General features: G+C 41.5%; 1 protein-coding gene across 3 annotated transcripts in view; it reads left to right on the forward strand.

Moving 5' to 3' along the window:
• phldb1b (pleckstrin homology-like domain, family B, member 1b) overlaps positions 1-22650 on the forward strand; it is a 112790-nt gene extending 90140 nt beyond the window's left edge. For all 3 annotated transcript variants that reach the window (XM_037546589.1, XM_037546590.1, XM_037546591.1), the window contains 13 exons: positions 1104-1193; positions 2871-2987; positions 4888-5046; positions 7227-7367; positions 9011-9127; positions 9235-9337; positions 12172-12460; positions 14762-14852; positions 14962-15108; positions 16186-16405; positions 16917-17002; positions 17268-17297; positions 19289-22650. In XM_037546589.1, the coding sequence (XP_037402486.1) occupies positions 1104-1193; positions 2871-2987; positions 4888-5046; positions 7227-7367; positions 9011-9127; positions 9235-9337; positions 12172-12460; positions 14762-14852; positions 14962-15108; positions 16186-16405; positions 16917-17002; positions 17268-17297; positions 19289-19429 (1731 nt within the window). In that variant the 3' untranslated portion in view covers positions 19430-22650. The remainder of the gene's footprint in view (positions 1-1103; positions 1194-2870; positions 2988-4887; positions 5047-7226; positions 7368-9010; positions 9128-9234; positions 9338-12171; positions 12461-14761; positions 14853-14961; positions 15109-16185; positions 16406-16916; positions 17003-17267; positions 17298-19288) is intronic.
• Positions 22651-23197: the final 547 nt, after the last annotated feature.

Raw genomic sequence — 23197 nt, forward strand, 5'->3', positions numbered from 1 at the left:
CATAGTGTGACGCGCTGCTTGTGGGCAACAGCCACACAATATGTGACCATGTTTTCGATGAAGCTTAACCACAGTCCAAACAGTGGCATTGCAACTAGTTTCATTTTCCACGTTAAAGGGCCCATATCATGAACAAATATTTGTAATAGGAGTTTGAGGAAGTATGTAAGCAGTGTTAAAGTTCTGAATTCATTGTTTTTGTCATTTAACCACATTTACATTCACCAATTTAGCCTATAGCAGTTTAGCTCCGCCCACTGACAATGAGGTTACAAGGAGTGATTCAGCCTAGAGTTCTATTTGAAAGAGGTGAAGTACAAGCAGCCAATCACAGCAGAGACCATGTATGTATATCAGTATTTAAGACAGCAACAGAAACAGCCTGTTTAATTAATGCATTGAAAAAACATTGTTCTGCCTCTCGTAGTGGTCTGTGACCAACGGGTGCATAAAGCCACACAAATGTTGGCAGGATGACCGGTGAAAATATATCCTTTTCAGAGGAGCTTAAGCAATGTAGATGTTTATTTAATATGGGAAAAGGTAGGAGGATGCATTTTTGTTGTGTACTGGGTTCATCTGGAATTCAATAAATCCTGACTTCTGGCAACCATGGGTCCCAGTTATACCATCGCTGTGGTGAATGGGAAATGCTTGGAAAACTGAATTCTTTATGGTGCGTTCCTCTTACCACTGCAGTCTGGAGAATGCTGCTGCTGGCGGTGTCAGATTTTTCCAATGAAACAATGGAATATCCGGGTGGCAGTCGTGTGTCTATCGACCACATGTAAATACAGCATAAGTGATAAAGAGAGGTTGGAAAATGGTCACATAAAAATGGTCCATAAATCCACACAAATGTGGACCTTAGGGAAAAATAAAACAGAATAAAAATGTAAAATATGAACCCAGTGCAAACATTTATATATATAACTTAAACCCTCTCTCATTGCTACCATTGTGGATAGTATTTAGCTCTATGACGGTGGGATAAACAATGCGATGGGTTTTTAAAAAAGCCTTAGGAAAGAATTTGGATTGGCATTGCTTTATCTGCACCACTACCCGTCTTTCACATCCTCCCATATGTGTGGGTTTTGCAGGAGAAGGAGCGTCTAGCTTGTCTGGAGAAGAGATACCTCAGCCTAACTGGAGGCAGAACTTTCCCTAAGAGCTCCAACACAATGAAGGAGGTAAGTCTGTTTTTTTTTTTGTGTGTGTGTGAAATAAGACTTGCATTTACATTTTGGAATGGTGTGTCAAAACAGTGAAGTAATGGCTTTATATTCCCCCTTTTCTCTTACCTACTTCCTAATATCATCCCATTCTGGTCCATGTTACCCTGAATGAACTCATAGCTCATGGACCTTTACACGGCAATGTTCCATCATGCTCTTGGAATGAAACTAAAACAGTGGGGTTAATGCCTGCGAGGGAAGTTTGCTCAGACAATTCCAGCTTTTGTGAATCCAAACAGATCGTTAGAGTTGTTGGTATCTGCACATCCTGTGCAACGTCTTATAAACGATACCCATCACGTCTGAGTGGGGAAACAGGAAATGAAAGCCCTGCAAGGCAGTCAGTGGCTGACATGTAAACCTTTAAACAGGATGTGCTTCGCATCAGCGAGACCGACCTGTTAGACGATGCCCGCTTCCAGAGTCCCCTCCGCCGGCCGACCGCTCCCTATTTTTACACTTCCTCCAGCAGTTTTTATGCCAGCAGGCCTTCGGAGGTAACAAAGCTAACGGTCAGTGCATGTGGCTTGAGTGTTTCTGACCTCCACTATCCACTCACGTCAAAACACTGCCCAGTGCAGTCCCCGCCCTCTCACACTGCTGGCCAGTCATCTCAGACTGTGCTACTGAATGTGTACATCGTGGACGTTCACTGCACTGAATTACTTTTGTGACCTAGGCTGAGTGTAAACAGCGCACTTGAAAGGAAGTCACTCCACCTGAGGAAGCTGTTTCGTCATGTTGTTGTGAGAGTGTGTGATATAATGCGTGCGCATTCTGTCCTGCACACCAGCACATCTGCAGAAAGAATACAAGGAACTTGAAATGGGATTTAAAATGGTAAAAAAAACTCGAAAACAAAAAAATGAAGCTAGTGTTTTTCACAGACTGTCTTAAAGGGGAAAAGTCAGACACTTTTAGATTCATTTATATTGCGGTTAATAGGGCTATTACTGTAAATTTGTATCGTTTCTTAATTCTATTTTTATTTTTTATATTTTTCTGCTAACAGGCGCCCTGTTTATTTATTTATTTCTATAGTATTATAGATCTTATATTAGTATTTTGTATGATGCACGTCTTTGTCTACTTACTGCTCTTTATCTGCTCACTCTGTATTCTGCTGTAACTAGATTTCCCCCAGTGGGATAATAAAAGTCTATCTTATCTTATCTTATCTTATCTTATCTTATCTTATCTTATCTTAATAACGTTATCTTCATAGATTTAGGGACTAGAAACTGCATCTTTTGGTTTTTGTTCTGTTGTCCAGTAAGTAAGCAGTTAGAACAAAAAAAAAAAGAACGATTATTAATGTTCTTCTATTAATTGTTATTAGGCTTACATACATACTGTATATGTAGGCCTGTTATAAATAACAACAACACTAAATCATTAACTGCTTAGCTGCATTTTAAAATCTGAAAGACTATGTTCTGTGAAAAACATGTATTGTCAGTCTTCATGTTTTTAACCATTTCTAATCCCTGATGGACTCACTGCTACAGTTAGAGAGTGTTGGCCTGTTTGTGAGTGAATGTGAGTGTGAATAAAGCTGACAGAGGACTGTATGTACAGCAGTGACTGACAGCGTGAACTCTTGTCCTGTGTAAATGCACTGGCTGCTCTCAGGAGTACTGCAGGATGGAGGATGTTTATAGGATGTATAAGAGCAACCCTCAGCTCAGCAGCTCCACTCAGCACGGCCTTTCACTTACGCTTCACCCAGCTGTAGCTGCTGCCCGCGAGGTATCATAGCGCTCACACCTTCATTACTTCACCTGTCTCTTACACACTCTCTCTCTCTCTCTCTCTCTCTCTCTCTCTCTCTCTCTCTCTCTCTCTCAGCTCTTTTCTCGCTGTCTGCTCTTGACAGTGTGCATGCAGGCTGCATACTGATAAATTTCCTGATTAATACATGACCCATTTCTTGGCTTATGCATTTGCGTAACCACTGCATTATTAATGACATTGTAAGTGATCTTTAAGGAATACTTCAGTGTTTTTCAGCCTCATCTCTATCTGCCCTATTTGAAGCATATGGTTACTTACCATTGAGAGTATTTTCATGCATTTCTCCATATTTTGTAATGGAACAGAATAAACAATGACTCAAAATACTGAAAATGCCATTGTGCTGCATTTAGGGATCGTTCTGCCATACTGGCAGGGTTAGTTCTTTGCTTGTCAAGCCACTGGCACACTGAACTAATTTACCGGCATATTTGACTCAGTCACTGGAATATTTTACTGTAGGTATCTTTTAACAAATACTGCGAGCCCAGAAAGTTCTATACTTTATATTTTAAATATGGTAGAAAGTACTATATTAACCCCTCCCTCCAAAAATCATGTAGAACTTGTAACACATTGCTTGAAGTTTAAACCGAAAAGGCAGTCAGTCTAAAGTCTGTAAGATAAATAGACAAATGCTGTCGCCTGCTCCTTCAGCTAATGTTACTAGCCCAGCTACGTCATTACTCACTGCACCTTTTACATGGAGGCTAGCAAGTTTGTGTAGTTAACAAAATGTGATCAAATCACTAAATTACATTGAGATTTTTTTTACATTAAATATATACAGTTGGAGTAAAATGACCTTGACCTCGATGTTTATTAAGTTAAGTGATACTTTTTTGATCCCACAAACGGGGAAATTCCACCTCCGCATTTAACCCATCCGTGAAGTGAAACACCACATACACACTAGTGAACACACACACACACACTAGGGGGCAGCGAGCACACTTGCCCGGAGCGGTGGGCCTATCCACTGCGCCTGGGGAGCAGTTGGAGGTTAGGTGTCTTGCTCAAGGACACCTCAGTCATGAGCTGTCAGCCCTGGGGATCGAACCGGCAACCTTCCGGTCACAGGGCCAGATCCCTAACCTCCAGCCCACGACTGCCCCCGATGCCACGATTGCCACTCTCACTGCGATGCTTCCTATGTGCTGTCTGACGTGGGGGAAAAGTTGAATGAAACTTCTTTTACTGTCTTACTTCTTGATTTCGCCTCATCTTGTAGTCATGTAGATCGACATACTAGTTAGTTCTGCAAACATATTTAGTGAATCCATGTGCCACAGGTCAGTAAAAAAGGTAAAAAAAAAAAAGAGGACTCTTTCAGAATCAGCCTAGACCGACTAACCCTGCCAAAATGGTGGATCATTTGTGTCATAAGATGTCATGAATCACTTTACAAAGCCTTACAGATGCCGATGGGCAGGTGATTTAGTTTCATTAGGTTCATTTTTAGTCGTTATTTTTCTCTTTTGTTCCTTTTTAGGTAGAAGAGATTGTGGAAATGACTGCCTTCTGTTAAAGCACCTGCCAACTGCCTTCTATTAGGCAGTGTGTTTTAAGTCAGTGCTTTTTCAAGGAACTGATGGTCCGTGGTAATTGACAGCATGCTGCAGATGTGGCAGACAGTTATTGAGGCAGAGATGTTGAGAAACAGGAGAAAAGAGATAGTCTTTAATGTTTCTTGTACAGTGTGTAATGGGACGTTATAAAGGGAGATACAGTACATTTCCTTTTTATTGGTAACTGTCATTTGCGTGCTGCTCTGTCTTTAACTGTTTGACCTGTCTCATGCCTTTCCTCTTTATTCTCCTCCTGCCTATGTCTGCGTGTCCCTCCTGGCCTCCAGGAGTACGTAACTGTCGGCCAATTAAACCAGATCTATGGGATGCCAAAGGTGGACTCCTCCCCCACCTCTCCTGCCCAATCACGTCAGCTTCCTTTCACTGAGCCTGCATTTTCCTGCCTTCCCTCCCCTCATGGCTCCTCCCTTTCTCTTTCTTTTGAGGTGTGTCTCTTTTCCCTTCTATGTACTTCTTGTTCCTGTGCTTAGCATTAAGTATCATAACTAGAACTAGAACTGGAACCATAACTAGAAATGTGTGTCTTTACTCTGACCCACTTTTTGAAATGATTGAATCTACATTCTGTTCACTTTAATAGCTTGTATTACCTTGTACATCCACTCAATGGCCACTTTATGAGCTCCACCTACATTAATGCGACACTATACAGGTGGACGGTTATAGGGTGTAGCCCGTCCGTTGTCGTGCTCACCATTTGTCAGCTACCATCTACCTCATTCATCACTGGTCAGTTTCTGGGCTGCTATTGATCAGATATTATCTGGCATATTATCAACACAGCAGTGACACTGATATGGTAGAATGGCAGCTTGTGCAGTGCCGGTACGACTGTATCAGGCACAGACGTGGTGCTGGGCTTTTACACATTTACATGTAAGTAAATCAGATTACTGACCACCCAAAGATATCCAGCAAAGAACAGCTGTCTGGTGAGAAACTAACATGTCTCTTTTCATTTCTTGCCACAGAAAAAAACAGATTTTTTTTTTTCATTTTATTCTGACTGGCTTTCTGCACGTCCGTCTGAACACACGTCCGTGCAGCGCGCTTTATCTGTCTGACAGGGTACAAACTTAACAAGCAGTTAGGCTTCAGCTGACTGATGATTGCATCCATCAGTCGTAGAGTTTCCATCTGTCGCCGTTGTCAGTGAAGTTGGACTGTTAAAATGTCGCCATCTTCAGTTTAAAGATGCAAAAAAAAAAAGGAATCATATTTGTCGTGCTATCAGTTTTTTTGCACTAGTTCTCTTTGAAAGTGTAATGTTTGTCCATGTCATAAATCAGTCCTGCTGTGTCGTCTGGTTTCAGATCATTTCATAGCTTTATAAACCTTTCCAGACACAAAATCGCTTCCCTCATGAAACAGGGGATTAAAAGGTTTTCACCTTGTGATTACATCAGTTATTAAAAACGAAAAAGACAGTGCACAACTACGGTAACAGTACCTTCTTCACAGAGTTTAGTTTTAGCCGTTGTATTACTTCAACAAGAAATTTCCCAACTACACAAAAAAAGACCAAGAACTACTACTAAGAACAAAGGTAGCACCTGGCAAATAGCAAAGTTTCCGACAACAAAGCATTTACATATAACTTTTCTTGCGGGTGGGATCGTTTCCCCCCTAATTTTACCCTCTAGCAGGGTCTCCCAAATCACATTATGCTGCCTAACTAGGAGGGTGAAGGTTAGAGTCATGTGAAGTCATCCACTGCGTCTTTACAACCGTCTGCTACTGCAGCGTCATTTGAAAGCTGAAAGTGCTTCGAGGAGAAAGCTAACAGATGTGGGGCGATGTGATGTGGGGAGGGAGGGCCATCCTACCCAACCAGATGCTTTCTGTAACTGATGGCTGTTACATTGCTGGGGATGGGACTTGTGAGCTCTAGATGTTACCATCTAACATTGTCCACGCCGCTGCTGCGTCTTAAAAAATAAATCATGTATTTTCTTTGAAACATTTAGTAGCTCTTGCAAAGCATGCTGATGCATTTGCTGCAGGGTTTCTTTTGCAGCCCTGCTTTTGGAAATCTGCCTCTACACATCGTGCTGGTCTCTGGTTATTTTGCTTGTCAGTCCAGCAGCCCTGTCCTGTCATGGTAAGCAGTTCCTGGCCACATTAAGGGATAAGTAGCTGACCACTCATGGAAAGCTGAAGGATGGGCTACAGGCTCTAACTGTACACTCAGAGTGCTCAGTCTTTTCAATTTGAACACAGTTTTTCCCAAATTGAGTCCTGGAGCACTGCCATTGGCACCATTTGCCAACATTATACAGTGCAGGTGGTCTATAGGACAAGAGACGGAAACACTGGGCTAGGTTAAACTTGTTGCTGGGGAAAATCTGTAACATATACCAAGCAGGGCAAATGTCATGCTCATCCAGGCTAACTCAATTTGGCATTGGCAGAAGTGCTGCTTACAAAACCTGTTCTGCTACAATGGGATTAGATGCTGCTGACCACTCTGTCACTAAACTAGCATTTTCATTAGCTGCTCATTAACACTTTTCTCTCTTCTTCTTTTTCTTCTTCTCCTTCCCTCACTCCCTTTTCACCCTTCCACCTCTTCTCTCACTCCTCTGTGCTTTTGATGTATGTGAAGGCTCAGCCAGAGTGGCTCAGGCCTCAGATGGCTGGTCTAGATTTAGAGCGCTGGTATCAGGAGGTGATGGAGGCTGGAGACTGCAGCCCGCTCTGCCCCCCTCCTCTACCGGCCAAAGGTCACTCACGCAGGCCTCTGCAGGTAAACAGTGCGAGCCCGGGACCCCTCTCTCCTTCCTATAGGGCTGTACTCGACTAGAGAGTTTCAGAGTCAAGCAAAAGACCTGAATTTAGATTAAAATAAAAGCTTTCACAGGCAGGTCACGTGACAAGGGCTTTGCACACTTCACAGGTAAAATATATGTGACTGTTCTACATTTCAGAAAACACTGGACTGCACTGTAACTTCAAGGGGAACAGACTTTTGCTAAATTTCTACAAAGTTTCTGCATAAGCATTTAAGTGGATTACACATTGACCAGTAACTTACATTTCTTTACAGTGGTGATAGGAACCAGGGGCCCAAATGTGTACAGTGTAATTTAAGATTAGGTTGCACCTTCATTGGCATTCGTTTTGCTCTATATGTTATTAAAAACATTTTTAAGACACTTTTTACATTTTTTTTAAATCAGTAAAGCAAGCAACACATTGTTGATTAAAAAAATGTAGAAAGTGTCCTAAAAATGTTCTCAACAACATATAGAACAAAACGAATGCTTCCATTGGTAACCAAGGCTTTGTGCTTGTTTGTGGGGAAACTCATTTTTACTTAAAAATGCCATCATCCTTTAAAAGTAGTATATTTTAAGTTGCACTCAGTAGATACATGATCCAAACCAGTTTGCTTAAATATCTACGATTTTAACTGCAATTCTGTAAAAATAAACAACCAAATAAGTAAATAAATAAAGAAAGAAAAAATGCGTTTAGTTGACTGATCGAATCTCTAGGAACACTGTATCTGATTAGTAGGCCTAAAGGGGACAGCCCTGCCTCCCCGTTCTTCGTTCTCCATGCCTTCATCTTCACTCGGTTCTCTCCACACTCAGGAAAACCTCACATCTTTCCCATCGAGCCATCTCAGAGTCTGCTGCAGATTGCTAGGGAACATTGCCATAGTGTTTGGTTTTGTTCAGACTTTGTGACTCATTGCTCTGGATTCTTATCATTACCATTCTGCAGATCAACCAGAAAAAATGCTTACTCCAGCTAAAACAGTGCAACATATCAGCTCGATAAAAAGTGCTGCACTTACTGCTACAGCCAGAAAGACCGTGTGTTAACATACTAGACTCAGAAGAACCAGATCACCAAATCCTTTGAACAAGGGCATCGAAATCTGTTGTACACTCTAATTTGGGTGGTAAACCATTTGTACTTGTTTAATGTTTAAACGAAATTCGATTTTAGAGAAAAACTTAGCTTTAATAACATCAACCTGATTGCATGATCTTTGTGTGGAGACGAGTTCCAGCCAGACAGCATCAAGAGTCCTGCAAAGTCTGTTGCTGTTCACTGATGTGATCATGAATTCAGATGTGAACGAAGGCGAACAGATTCAAGTGACCGCGATCTGAAGCACATCTTTTGACATCTTTTGACACATCAATTAATAAAACACACATTATACATTTCAGGAATGCAGAAATGTCCAAATACTTTTTAGGGCCACGGTATGTATATAAATATATATATATTGCATATCAGGATCTGTATATAATCCCAAAAGTCCAAGCTGGAAAACCCTTGAGGGTATAAAAATGTCAAACATTTCTCAGCTGCAGTGAGTGTCTGCATGTATACCGGTTGGTGGGTAACATGTATTGTTTCTCTGATCGGCAGGTGTACCGCTCCAGGCTGGACAGTGATGCCAGTCAGTCATCGCTGAGGCCAAAGGTCAACACTGGCCTGTCGCCCACCTACACCACTGCGACACTCGGCCGTAACACTTCGTCCAGGGTAAATGATTATTTCCTTCTCACTCACTCTGCGTTACTTACATGTTGCGGGTTGTCATTCCTATAGTAGTGATTTGAGGGGTAATAACGGCACATTTCTTTTCTCAGAGTCCTCTGATGGTGGCTAACAGCACCGGCAGTCTCCCTCGCAACCTGGCAGCCACCCTACAGGACATCGAGATAAAGCGGCAACTGGCCCTGCAGCAGAAAGGTACTACAGCAGAGCTCCTAAGCAGTACTTGAAAAACTATGTAGAAACTATAAACTATGTAGAAAAATCATAAATCATCTCACACTTGTCTTAACCCTCTAGTGCAGTATATTGCTTTAGGGTAACAAACCCATTCTTTCTCATTTTACAGTGACATGACACATAGGGTGACCATATTTAGTTTTTTTAAAGAGGACCAAAGGGGCAGACCATAAAAAGCAAATGTCAACATTACAAATCTTAAATATACATGAATATGTTTTGTGTAATTATGCATGTTGCCTAAAAGCAACATTGTGTGACAGTTACAGTCAGTGGCAAGAAATATTATGTTGCCAATTTAGAGAACGTTTCAGTTATCGCCTCGCTGTCCACTTAGAATTAGTTTTAACTTTATTACACTTTTTAAAATGATTACACTTCAGTTAATGTAATGTTTAAGTTAGTGTTTAACAGTCATGCAAAACTAGTGCCTCCAAAACCTTTCCAGTCAGGTTTGTCATGCATACCTTAATGTGCTGTGTGTTTTACTTGGTAATCTAGGTAAACAAAGTACTAGGCACGTTTTTGTTTAGAAAAGTTCTGATTACTTTAAAATGACTATTAACTGTTATTTGTTGGAATAAATGACTGTTTTGCAAGAAACCTTCACAATGTTACCTTGTGCTAACATGATTTCTTTGAAAATTAAATGATAGAGATTTGCTCTTTGTTCTTTAGCATTTTTAGAATTTAATGATCCATAATTACTCAGTTTGTAGTGTTGGAAATATTTAGATTAAAAATATTTTTTTGTGTCATTTCGTTCCATTGTTGCACAATGTTGCCTCAAGGCAATGTACCCCAAAAAGGACCCCCCCCACACATATAAAAAAAATGCTGTTATTGCTGCATTCAATACAAAGTCTCCAAGAGATTTGCTTAATGTGATCTATAAACATTAATGAAAGTACAGAATCCATGATAATTGCTACCACACCTGACTGATTTGGTGAAATGAGATATTTCACCAAACTACTGCGTCAGTGGACAAAAGGCGACAGTGGTGAAACGAGCGCTTCACAGAGACGTGCGTTTGATAGACTGATCTGGTTTCCAAACTGGATGAGTTGATTGATGCAAAACATGTAATTCAGAAATGTGCTTGTTCTCTCCGTGAGTGTACCTGCTCCTCATCGTGTATCCCTTCCTCCATAAACCTCTGGTTTTATTCTAACCGTTATACTGTTTTATCTTTGTGTCACTCTGTCCATCTACCTCCATCTTCCCTCCCACCCTCACCCAGACCGCTTGCCTTCATCATCCGAGTCCTCCTCCACCGCAGACAGCCCCACAGGTAGCCTGCATTGAGTCTGGAGTGGGTTTGGACTCGCCATCATCATCATTTTCTTCCTCTTCATTATTCCTTTTATCCCTCTCTGCTTCGTTCCCACCCAGCCTGTGCTGACCCCCGAAACGGCGCATGAAGATCCGCTTTTTTTGCGTTTTCTTTGTGTTGGTAGCCAGCATGGAGTAGAATGGTTAAAAAGTTTTTTTGTTTTTACTGAGAACCATATAAATCACTAGGACTGGTGGGGCTTGCTTGGGCTGTTTGAAGTCTTTTTTTTAAAGCACATGCGGTACATATGTCTGATGTGCTGTATGTGTGAGGGCATGACTGAGCAGTGCCGCGTTAGCGTGTCATCCTACATGGATGCACGGATCTTTTTATACTTATGGACAGGAACAGGTGGCTTGGTATGGGTTTGTGTGAGTGTTAAAAGAGGGCTTTTTCTAACACAAGGAGAGCCCCTCTTTTAACTAAGGTATAATATGATATTTATACTGCTGGACATACTGAATTCCCTATAAAAAGGCATCCGTGCTGAAGCACACTTGTATGTGGATGTATATGTGCCTGTCTGTCTATTTTCTGCAATTGTACACTGCCTGTTAAAAGTTTGGGGATTTTCCCGTTACAAATTTAAATGGTCTCGCTACTCCTTATTCTGAAAAAATCTGCGCAAAGTTTTTGTTAATATATAAAAAAGTTATTCACTAATAATTTGACTTATTTAATAATTTAATTTATTTAACGGATCATTTACGCCTGGTCGTGTCATCTGTCTCGAGCGTTTTGAGTATCAGGATTCTATCCAGTTTAGTTCATTTCGAGCATCTTTTAAATATAACGTTTAAGCAATTGGTTAAAATCTCATCCGGTTACAATCCAGATACAGATCACACAAAATGACCAGGTGTCAACGAGGTGTCGATCAAAAAAGTGTCTATTTTGGTATAAAGAGCAGGTTTTGCTCTTATAATAATGCTTTGACAGTTTTCATTCAAAATCATTGTTAAAAGCACATTTTGAAAATCCTTTGGCCCACAGGTGGTTTAAGCAGTTGAAAAGTGAGTGCTCACATCACGCTAATGTAGTATTTGACATTATTCCTGGGGTATCGCGCACACACATCGTCACGAATGTTTAAAGGTGTCAAAGAAATAAACAGGGCTATCTTTATTGCTTCAGGGTCCCTCTTAGTCTGAGTGCCATTAACACAATCTTACATTTTGTTGAATTATTTCTGAGATTGAAAGTGCAGGTCCTTTTAATCAACAACCCATTTTGTTGCTGTAAAAATACCTTTTATCTCTAAATAAAAAATAGCACTACTGCAGGTGAAGGAATAACACTGACTATAAATGACTATAATAACTGTCGGCTTCTGATGTTTAATATGAGAAGTTAGTGCAAATCAATGAAAAGCAAGGAATCCCCAACCTTTGGACAGGCAGTGTATAATACGCTGTGTGGGTTCTGCATGTTAACGTCTTCCCTGTCTCTTCTGCAGGGCAGCAAGTGATAGAGGAGCAGAGGCGGCGTCTGGCTGAGCTGAAGCAGAAGGCTGCATTGGAGGCTCAGTGCCAGTGGGAGGCGCTGCGGGGCTCGCAGACGCAGCTCAACAGCCCTCAACTGCTGACTGCGCCACCCCCTCTGGTGCACCACTCAATCCTGCACCACACAGCACCCTCTGCTGGAGAGCCGGCCTATGACACACTCAGCCTGGAGAGCTCCGACAGCATGGACACAAGCATCTCCACCGGCAACAACTCAGCCTGCTCGCCGGACAACATGTCCAGGTCAGAACGCCGCCGTCTGCTTTCATAGACCGTTCCTCTGCCTGCCTGTCTGTTTTACACTGGGCTCGCTGACAGCAATCGGCATGGTTTCTCCATCTCCTCCCTGCGCCCTGTCTGGAGCTAAACTCCCCGCCATCTGTTTATTTCCTCTTGCTGTGCTGTTTATTTCTTTATTATTCTTCCAATTGCACCTGTGAGAACATGAGGAGGAACCAGCACACTCTTGTATGACTGCTGCTCCCTGAAGGCTGTTACATGGAGAAACATGCCAATACGGTGCCACTCCAGTTTGGGTGCATCTACCTTTTCATGTTTTTATTAAACAAGCATGTCTTTTTCTGTCAGTATGCAGTAACATAAAATCACACTGGAATTCTGGGAAAGTTGTAAAGTGATTCAAAGTGATTTGATGTGAAATGCTCCATTGTAGAGAAACGTAATGCCTTTAAAAGGCACATCACAGAGAGTTATTACACAAAATAGTTGCTAAAATGATGCCTAATGCCTGAGACTTCGTTTGATTATAGTTCTGTGATCATGTTGGGGCATGCAGACCCAAACGCTTTCAGCTTTAGCACGATGTTAACTGCAGTATGTTTTCTAATATGTTAATCATAGAAATTGCGCAATATGCAAAAATCTGTTTCATGTAGAGAATGTTAGGTTTGGATGATGGGGCAAAAATATCATATCATAGTAGTATTCAAACTCTTGCTTAGAACTGTATGTATATACTTTAGTACACATGCATGTTCACACAAACATCGGCCCCTTTAATGAAAAGACAAAAATGCGGCTCTTTCTGCCCTTTAATCTACTATTCTGTGCAAGCAAACATGTGAAATCAGTCAATTTTACACGTAAGTGGTTTTTAGTCTGTTACAGTAATATTAAATTACTTAAATATTAAATTGAATAAAATAGTATTAAATGAATTAGTCATTAGTGATGTGAATTCTGTTCTAATTGTGTCCACAGGTTCACTCAGAAACAGTGCATCTAATAATAATAATAATAATAATAATACGACTATGCAGGTATTTTTTTCTTTGACAGGCAGTGTGTGCGTGCAGTATTGATATATATGACAAGAGCATTCACTACAAAAGTCTCAAGTTCATTTCAGAGTATAAATAAGACCGTAATTAGGCCTGAAAAAAGTGTCAACACTTAAAAAGCCTTTTCCGTAAACAGATGCCAGAGGGTTGCCGTTTCCGTCTCCACCCTACCAGCCGTAAATTAGCGCATGTTTTTTTTTTGTTTTTTCCAGCATAAACGCCCCAAACCCGACTGCACTTTAAAGATTCTTAATGAGCAACATGACAAAGAGTAATACAAATTTAATTGTGCATGGGTACTAAAACTAGCAATTAAGCTGGGGTAAACATTGTAACTCATCTTGAATTAATTAGTCTGTTTTTTCTTGGATTTTTGCCCAATTATCTCTCCAGTGTTAGTTGTCACTGTTTTCAGGGTGTGAGGACACCTAATGTGATCCAACACCTAAGGGAGGATACAGTTTGTAATGTGGGATGGATGGATGGATGGATGGATGGATGGATGGATGGATAGTAACTGACAAGAACAATGACATACTGAGAAAAGCAAACTGTGATGTAATTTATCACAATAATAACATATAGTGTCATGTTGCTCCATAATTCTGTAATTCTGCTCCATCCGTAGAGTTTGAGTAGTGTTATTCTGTTAGTCCGTTTTCTTTTAGTCTGTGTCTGCCACCAGTGTGAAAAGACGTCTCCCAGTAATAAGATGCCTTTGAGACCACCTGCTAAAAAACGGCTGCCACTAGTTGCTTTAATGAACTTTAGTCGTTTGAGCGTGTAATCCGCTGCTCTTTCCATATCTCTGTTTGGTTACGATCTTTTTTCTCCTGAAAGTCTGGTGATCGTGGACGGTGCTGATGTGAAGGGATTTTGAGGGAAACCTAGAGCCTTCATTCACAAAGACAAAATAAGTCCTGTTTTATTGGTTCACACCTCTAAAGTTCGTAAACATGCTTGGTTGAAATTCACCTAGAATAATTCAGCACAAAGCGAAACGAATTGCTACCAGCAGTGAATTCCCTTTTTTTCCCCCGTGTTTTCTCTCATTCAGGTGAATTGGCTTTTTTGTAGAGTGAGTCCTAGAACTGCCGCAAAGCTTTCTACATCAGAAAGTCGGAAATCTCTTAATGAATTTGCTGTAGCAACCAAATGCAATTCACACATGCATACATTATAAATCTGTGGTGTGAAATATTGAATCCTGAACTTTGTACTGCTCTCTATTTCCACTACATAGTGCCAGCGGGATGGACGTGCTGAAGATTGAAGAGATGGAGAAGATGTTGAAGGAAGCTCAGCTGGAGAAAGCCAGACTCATCGAGTCCAGAGTGAGTGAAAGCCAAGAACGCATCAGTGTGAAGATCATTATGAGGAGACCCCCACTGTGGAAGATGTCAATCTGGATTGACCACTCGTCTTTTTGTGTGTGTCCTACAGGAGCGAGAGAGCCTGGCCCGTAAACAGCTGCTGGAGGAGGAGAGGAGGAGGAGGGAGGAGGCGGAGAAGAGGTTGCAGGAGGAGACGGTGCACCGGCAGCAGCTGATAGAGAAGGAGGTGAAAATGAGGGCAAAGAACTTCTCGCAGGTGAGTCTGCTGACCTCTGCACTTTTCTACTTCAGACTGTAGCATCAGACTGAGCACATAGCAGCTTCAGCTGGACACAACAATTAAACATGCAGCCTGTCCACGGTTCTGGGGACGTCTAGCTTTTCGGGTGGTTTTTAAAAAATAACCATTTTCTTTGTTAGGTTGCAATAACAGAAAGCTGTTTAGATGTCGCCATTATTGTTTGAAAAAAACGGAAGGGACCACAGACAAAAGTGCTACGTTTGGAAAAACGCCAACCCCCACGTTCTTCTTGTCCTCTTGTTTTGATTTCAGCACCCATCAGCACTTTCAGTGTAAACCTACTTTTCAGTACGTGCTGCTACATCTGTTTTATGATACCAGAAACTTTGCAGATTAAAAAACTTTACTTGGAAACTCCCAGGAATAGAGACAAGGGATCTCCAAACTTTTGACAGGCAGTGTTGATGTGATTTCTCAGATAAACTAATATGGAGAAGGACATCATCTTAAATGAGCTTTGGCAAATGTGTCTGTAGAATTTAATGTAATCGCTGTCATAAGAAAAGCTTGTAACTTATATTGTATTGAAGAACGGACCATCAGAAATTGACCTACAATCCATCACTACAGGTGGCATGATACCTCTTTTTCTTTACTGATACCAATTTTGAAACCTTGTGTGCCCATACCAATCCAGTATTTATAATTAAAGCACTCCACTCACTTAAGGCAAGCATCTAGAAAGTACTCTATCCTGCTCAAAATACACAAACACTGTGCTACCCCACAGGAAGAAATACACATTTACACAAAAACACATTTCAGGCTAGATTTGTTACAGGATTGGATCAGATTTGTTCTTTTTTGCCCTCTGACATCTGATCCAGCAACTCCAGTAATGAAACCCATCAGTACTGATATGCCATCTCTACCCATTACGTGAGCACACTTTAATCTGTAGATCATACTGTAAACTTACTGTTTCTGAGATACTGAGTTTCTGAGAAGCTTCTCTTATGACAGCGCTGAGACAGACTGCTGTGTTGTAGCAGCAGGGGGTTTTAACCAGGGGGCCTCATTACTTTTTTAAAGGCTCGGCCCATGACGCGCTACCTGCCCATCCGCAAAGAGGAGTTTGACCTGCGCTCGCATGTGGAGTCTTCGGGCCACAACGTGGAAACCTGCTACCACGTCATCCTCACCGAGAAGATGTGCAAGGGCTACCTGGTCAAGATGGGCGGCAAGATCAAGTCATGGAAGAAGCGCTGGTTCGTCTTTGATCGCCTCAAAAGGACGTTCTCCTACTATGTCGGTAGGCACAACCAACTAGCTTCAACTGCCAGACATCTTCCCCACTGTGTGCTATGCAAATGAAGCGCTGCCAATGTGTTCTTACGCCTCTTAGAGCCCTGAGCTTGAAGAAAGCCGCGATTTAGTACAAAGAGCCGATTCTTAGTGCAGCGGAGCTGGTGTGGGGGGATACGGGTAATTAGCGGCTGCTTTAGCTGGCGGAGGCTGCCGCGCTTTCCGATAGCCTCGGGTTAGCCAGGGGCATACAAATATCCAGCAGCTCGGCCGCGTCCTATCTGATGCTGATGAAATCCGCCGCAATGCTGTGGAAATCCTGCTCCACACTCGGCCCCGTTTGCGGCTCGGCATGGGCTGGCGCTTTCACCCCCCCCCCTCCTAATTGTTACACAGGCAGAAAAAGGCGAATGGAACCCACTAACAGGGCGAAATACTAACAGCATCTGCCTCCAACTCACTGTCTCCATGGGCAAAGTCAGTCATGCACTTTCGCTTACCATGTCATTTCTCTACAGATAAGCACGAGACCAAGCTGAAAGGAGTCATCTATTTCCAGGCCATAGAGGAGGTTTACTATGACCATTTGCGCAGTGCCACAAAGGTAAATTACCCAAGTGCTTTCACCTTCAGTTGATGCCCCACACCGCAACTAATCACACTTTACGCTCAGCTCATGCTGCTTCTACACTTGTCCACACCCTTCTGTGCAGTTTCTGCCATTCTAATCCTCCCTTTTCAGCCTTATTCTGCTCACGTTCTTTTCTCTGTGCTCTGCTTCTCACGTTTTCTGTTGTGATTTTTATCTGCTGTGCGTTCCTCCACCCTCCTTCCTGTCCATTCTTTCGCACCGCCGGCCGTTTCCACAGAAAGGATTTTTCAACCTGAACTTGACAAATGTATGTATTTCTTCCTGCCGCCCCTCACAATGCATCCTGCATGTGATTAGCCTCCCTTTGCCCAGAGACAGAGCTGAATTCAATCTGGAGTTCCTTTGCTAAGATCAAGCTTATCTTCTTATCCTCCCCCTTGAGATTAATTACCAATTAGTCACAGCAGAGTCAGGCTCGAAGTGATTATGCGCATTGCACTGTTACTGCGGCCAGTGTTTGTAGTGACTGTAGAGGAGGTGCTTTGTGCTTTAGCAGATAAGGGACATGGAATTGTAGACTTTCCTGTGTTCCATTTGCCCCGAGCACATCTCTGAACTGCTGTCTCCTCAGTTTCACAGAGATGTGTGTGTGTGTGTGTGTGTGTGTGTGTGTGTTGTGAATATTAAATACACATCTGGCTTGTGTGTGTAACCAGTTTAATCAGTGAGAACCAAGACTTTCCATTTAGATCCATTTAGTCCCTCTTTTTTTGTCCAAGTGTTTGAATCAACAAATTCCATAAAGGTTTTAACATGACTTAAAAACAAATATGCACCGTCCTCATAACCATAATCTGTTAACACAAGGGTGTGCAGCTCCAGTCCTGATTTCCCTGCTCAAACAACACCTGGATCAACAAAGCGATTAATAATGGGAATGCCGGCTCTTTTCAGTGAGTCTGATCTACTGGCTTAGCTCAAAAGAGGCTTTAGGCTCCCAAACAGATCTTCATTCAGTAGCGCTGATAGTTTTTTTGTTCCCTACATTTACCGATGTTGTCTGTCAGTTCATTTTCAATAAACCTTGTTCTGCCTTCAGCTTAACTAGATGTTAAAAATTGTAGGTCAGAGGTTTAGAAGTAGTTTCAAGTCAGGATCACAAGGCAGATGGGAAAATGCAGGCAAAAACAGTCACCAACAATCAGAAGAACTAATGTGGCACAAACAAAACCAACACAGGTAGCAGCAGATTTGGGGGTAATTACACGGCAGAGCCAGAATGTTGCAAGGACATCAAGGAGGGGGGGTCCTGTGATTTTCAGCTATTTCAGTTTTTTTGTCTTAATTTAAAAAAAATAAAGACCTCTTCAATGTGAATCAGCTACCAGTGTTCTCCCAGCTCAGAGAGCTCACTCATTCACAAACTACATTACACTAGTAGTGATCGGACTGTGACTGTTTTCATGGACGTGGGCAACGATCATTCCGATCCTTCTAATCATTCTGAAGTGTAAAAATAAAAGGAGAGATGCACACAGAGAAAGATACATGTTTAAAATCATCTGTGAGTCATCAAACTATTATACAGTATAGCCTGGTAATATGTTGACAACTCATACCCCCCATGAAATGTTCGTTGCTCTCGCTTTACCAAAAAAAGCAATAAAACATCATGTCTTTAGGCCAGGAGCTGATAGCAGGATTGTACGATTTTCACAATGACATTTTATTCCTGGCTATAACAGAAACAAATCAACAAAAAAAAATAACGATGAAGTCCCAAAAATGACCAACAACTGTGACCACAATACTTTGACAGAGGTTTCTGACATGACCAAAGCATACGTGTAAAGTCAGTGGGGTGCAATCGCCCTGATTGCTGCAACTACGGTCACTGTGGGTGTAAACGTTCACAGACGATACCGCAATAATACTGTGAAACTGTGGTCATGCGGTCACTGATGTAAAGACAGGAAATTTCCACACCATCCTGTCGCTACTGGGCACTACATCAGGTTCACCGGGTGTATTTGAGCTAGAAAATCACAAATCCGTGGCCGTCCAGGGCAGGAATTTGACAGCCCTGCTGTAACTGGACGGAACAAAGTTCAGTCCTCTGCTGGCATTTCGATCAGTGTGATAGTCATCGGTTTGATTTAGCAGTCCTTTGCATGTTACCGCATGCTAGAATGCCACACTGAGAAACTCAAGCTTAGGTTCTGTGAGTGTAACAGCAAACCCCTGAAAGCTCGTGCATCAATCCCAGTGGCTAATTCTGCTTTTCTGTCCCGGCTTCAGAGCCCCAATCCTTCCCTGACGTTCTGTGTGAAGACCCACGACAGACTGTACTACATGGTGGCTCCTTCTGCAGAGGCCATGAGGATCTGGATGGACGTCATAGTGACAGGAGCAGAGGGCTACACGCAGTTCATGAACTAAAGAAAGGGCACCCCCTAACCCCACCCACCCACCCGAAAAAGGTCAAATCAGAAACGGTTTCGGCAGGGAAACTTCAAATGACCCCTCCTCTTGTTTACTGGGTCTACTGACTCTTGATGAGGGGCAAAGCCTTTTTTATTTTGTATTATGTTACTGGTTCTTTATTTTCCTTCTTTTCTTCTTTTCTTCTTTTTTTTAATAAGTTGTATATTCAGCACGACTGTACAGATTCACGTTCTTCACAGGTTTTCTGTGTCTGCCTGGATTTAAAAAGGGATTCCTAGAAGACGAACCTGAGAAGCAATCTTGCGCGCGATTGGCTGAGAGAGTCGCTGTGAAACTGCCTTTTTTGCCACAGCCTAGTATTCCACAGCTGTTCTTTGAGTATGCATAACTGTTTGACGAGCTTTTTTGTTAAATTGTTTCTATGATTTTCTTTCCCACATTTGAGATGTGATATTGCCAAAATGACATTAAGCCATTGTGGAACGTTTTTTGTAAAAACTGATTCTGTGGCTTTGACTGACAGAGAATAAGAGAGGTTATAAGAGGTAGTACATTCTAGAGATACTGTCAAATATATCAGTATAGCATTAATGTGAGATTTCTACCAGAGCTCTAGACAAACATCCAGTGTCACAAAACAAAAACCTTCACCAAAGTTCACCCACCAGCTCGCGAAACTCACTTCATCCATGTGTAGACCGTCGCCGACAGCTCTTGTTTGCCTGTGTCCAACTTTGTATGTCTTCGCGTTGCCAGCACAAGCAAACCCTGTGCACACACACACACACACACACACACACATCTCTGAAGCACCACTGCAGTGAGTCTATTTGCCAAGTCCTGACCACTTGATCTTCTGGCTTGACCCCTCAAGGAAGCAGCCATCTTCTCCACTGCCACCCGAAGGACAAACGACATAGAAGATAGTAGATGAAACTACCGGACGAAAAACATGGAAAACACTACTGGACATTACTGTAATAATGCAAATCATTCAGTGCCTTGATATTTCCCCACAATTCATCACTGAGTCCTGAAGTCAGCGGCTAGCTGGACCACAAAACACCTGAAACACAAAACTGACTTTAAGTGTTACTTTCATTGGCAAGAGATGTATCGTGGTGACAGTTCTTAACAGATGTTTGCACATGGCATGTAGTCGGATCAGTGAAAAAAAAAGCGATGAGTGATCACAAATGGTGATGTGTCAGCTTTAATAGATTATTTAAAGAAAAAAAAACAACAATCAATGTATTTGTAACTTATAAAGTCATGATATGTGGAAACTCTTTGTAATCTGCCTTGGCTCGCGTCAGCTCCGGGAGGGGGAGACTTCATCTTCTGGACTGAACTATGCTGTGATTTCACATCTGGAGAGTTTTTCCATGCCTTAGTGTGGAAAAAAAACAGGTTTTATTTGTAATGAGTTTTGTTTATGTAACAGCTACGACACTGTTAGAATAAGACCAACGTGCTCTTTTTTTCTGAAATCCAACTGTGTATATTCAAGTTGTTGAAAAATGGCCAAAAACCAGTCGCCATTAACGTTGATCCTAATTAGTTTACCTTTTTTTTTTTTATTTTATTTTAAGCATCAGATAAATATTTCCACACAGCTGGATGAAGAAACTGAATTGCTCACACTTCTGTTGTGTTTCTTTATTTAAAGGGGGAATTGCACCATTTTTTGTTCATATTTCTGCATAATTACATCATTAAGATGTAAACAAAGGCTTTAAGAGTGGCTTGATCTGAAACGCTCCGTTTTATTTCTAGAAATGTACAGTCAGAACTGTTCACGGTGGTGGTGAGAGGAACCAGACATCTGATGAGCTTAGTGCCTCTAAAAGGTTAAATCACATAAATATGAAGTGGTTAGGAATACACTGCCTGATGTCTGAGACGTAGTTTAGAGATAAGAGTTTGAATGAACATATTAAAGAAAATAGAGGTCACCATGACTGGTTCTGATCTCCACCTCTGTAAAGAAAACTAAATGTTTCTCTACAATGAGCCATTTCACATCAGATCACTCTGAATGACTGTTTACATCCTAACAATGAATAATTATCTGAGTTATTCAGAAATGTTGACATTCAATTTAAGTGTTGGATTGTGTACACATACACACCTGGTCTGAAAGTCACTGGGATGCACACACATGCACAGATACACACAAACCACAGACACACAAATGCTCGCTCCAACAAGAGTTTTCTGTCAATAACAACACACTCAGACACGCTGACACTATGTTGATATGATGGTACTTTCCATACGGCACTTTGGATGGACTTCATGGAGTTTTTTCAGGTTTATTAAAAAGAACAGAAACCTCCCGTTCTCTCGTCTCTTGTTGAAATGGCTAATTCAGCCGTAATCGTGCTCCTGATCGCTGCGTGCTACGAGGCCACAGAGCTTTCAGAAAGAACTTCATTACCCAGGAGTCTTTCAGTGTGTAATGGTGCTGCTTTAAATGAAAGCACACTGCAACGCTCCGCTCAGATTTGGGGAATACATTTCGCTTTAATTCACAGTCGATATAAAAGAAATTAATGAGTGTCTACATTCTTCACATGGCATGAACTTTCTTCAAGATAAATTAAGAAGAACTACTCTTGAAGGGTTTCATCCCAAAATGCATTATGGACTATTTTCAGGAACTGTTGTTGGGAAGAAAACACCAAATACTTTTATCAGAGAAGTAATAATGTGTCGTTGTACATCAGCGGTGATGCGCGTCAATAACTTCTATCCAAAGTCCTTACAAAAGGATATATAACATTTTGGAATGAAACTCTTCAGTCAGCCTGCAAAATGTATTGAAACTGAATTTGGTTTTTAAAAATCAGCAAAGTTACGTGACTTTAGGTTGAAGTCTGTTCAATGCTCAACAGTTACTTGTCCGGTCTGCTGGACTTTAGATCATCACCTGAAAAAGCAAATTCACAAGCCAAATGACTGTTGTCCAATGAGAAATCTGTGAACTTCCTATGAAAAATTTGGGACAGCTTTGGTAAAATTGTGTTTTGTTGATTTTCTAAGTGAAAAAAAAATCCTCTACAGGGAGAAGACAAATATGAACAATTGCACACGACTGTATACACAGCAGTTGTTTATGGACAGAATACGGCGATGTGCAAATCCCTACATTGAATTAAAAACAGTACTAAAACAACATGTTGAAAGACACAATAAATGCCGCAACTGAGAAATTGTTTCTTGAAAAATTTATGCCCATTTTGAATTTGATGCCAGCAACATGTTTGAAAAAGGTCGGGACGGGGGGCCTGTTTACCGCTGGGTTTCATCACCTCGTATTTTGACAGAAACTGTAAACATTTGGTAACTGAGGAGATCATTTTCTGTAGTTTTTACAGTGAAATGTTTTCCTGTTCTTGTTTGATATAGGATCAGCTGCTCAACCGTTCGGAGTCTCCTTCATTTTATTTACACAGTGTGTCAAATATTTACAGTGGTGGCAGGTCCGGAGTGCAGACAGGTCAGTTTAGCACCCAGACTCTTAATACAGAGCAAAGCTGTTGTAATACGCGCAGAATGTAGTGTGGCACTGTCTTGCTGATAACAATTCCATTAAATTCCATTAAAATGTGATGATTACAGACTTTAATCTTCCATTAAAATGTGACAACGTTTGCCTGACATCACCAGTGGAATCTCAACCTCTACCACCAGCCCCACCTATAATCAAGCAATGATAACTAGCATTTGACTTGAAAATGCATCACAATAAGGTTATTA

Source organism: Pygocentrus nattereri, chromosome 17 (assembly GCF_015220715.1).
Source record: "Pygocentrus nattereri isolate fPygNat1 chromosome 17, fPygNat1.pri, whole genome shotgun sequence".
Classification (NCBI taxonomy): domain Eukaryota; kingdom Metazoa; phylum Chordata; class Actinopteri; order Characiformes; family Serrasalmidae; genus Pygocentrus; species Pygocentrus nattereri.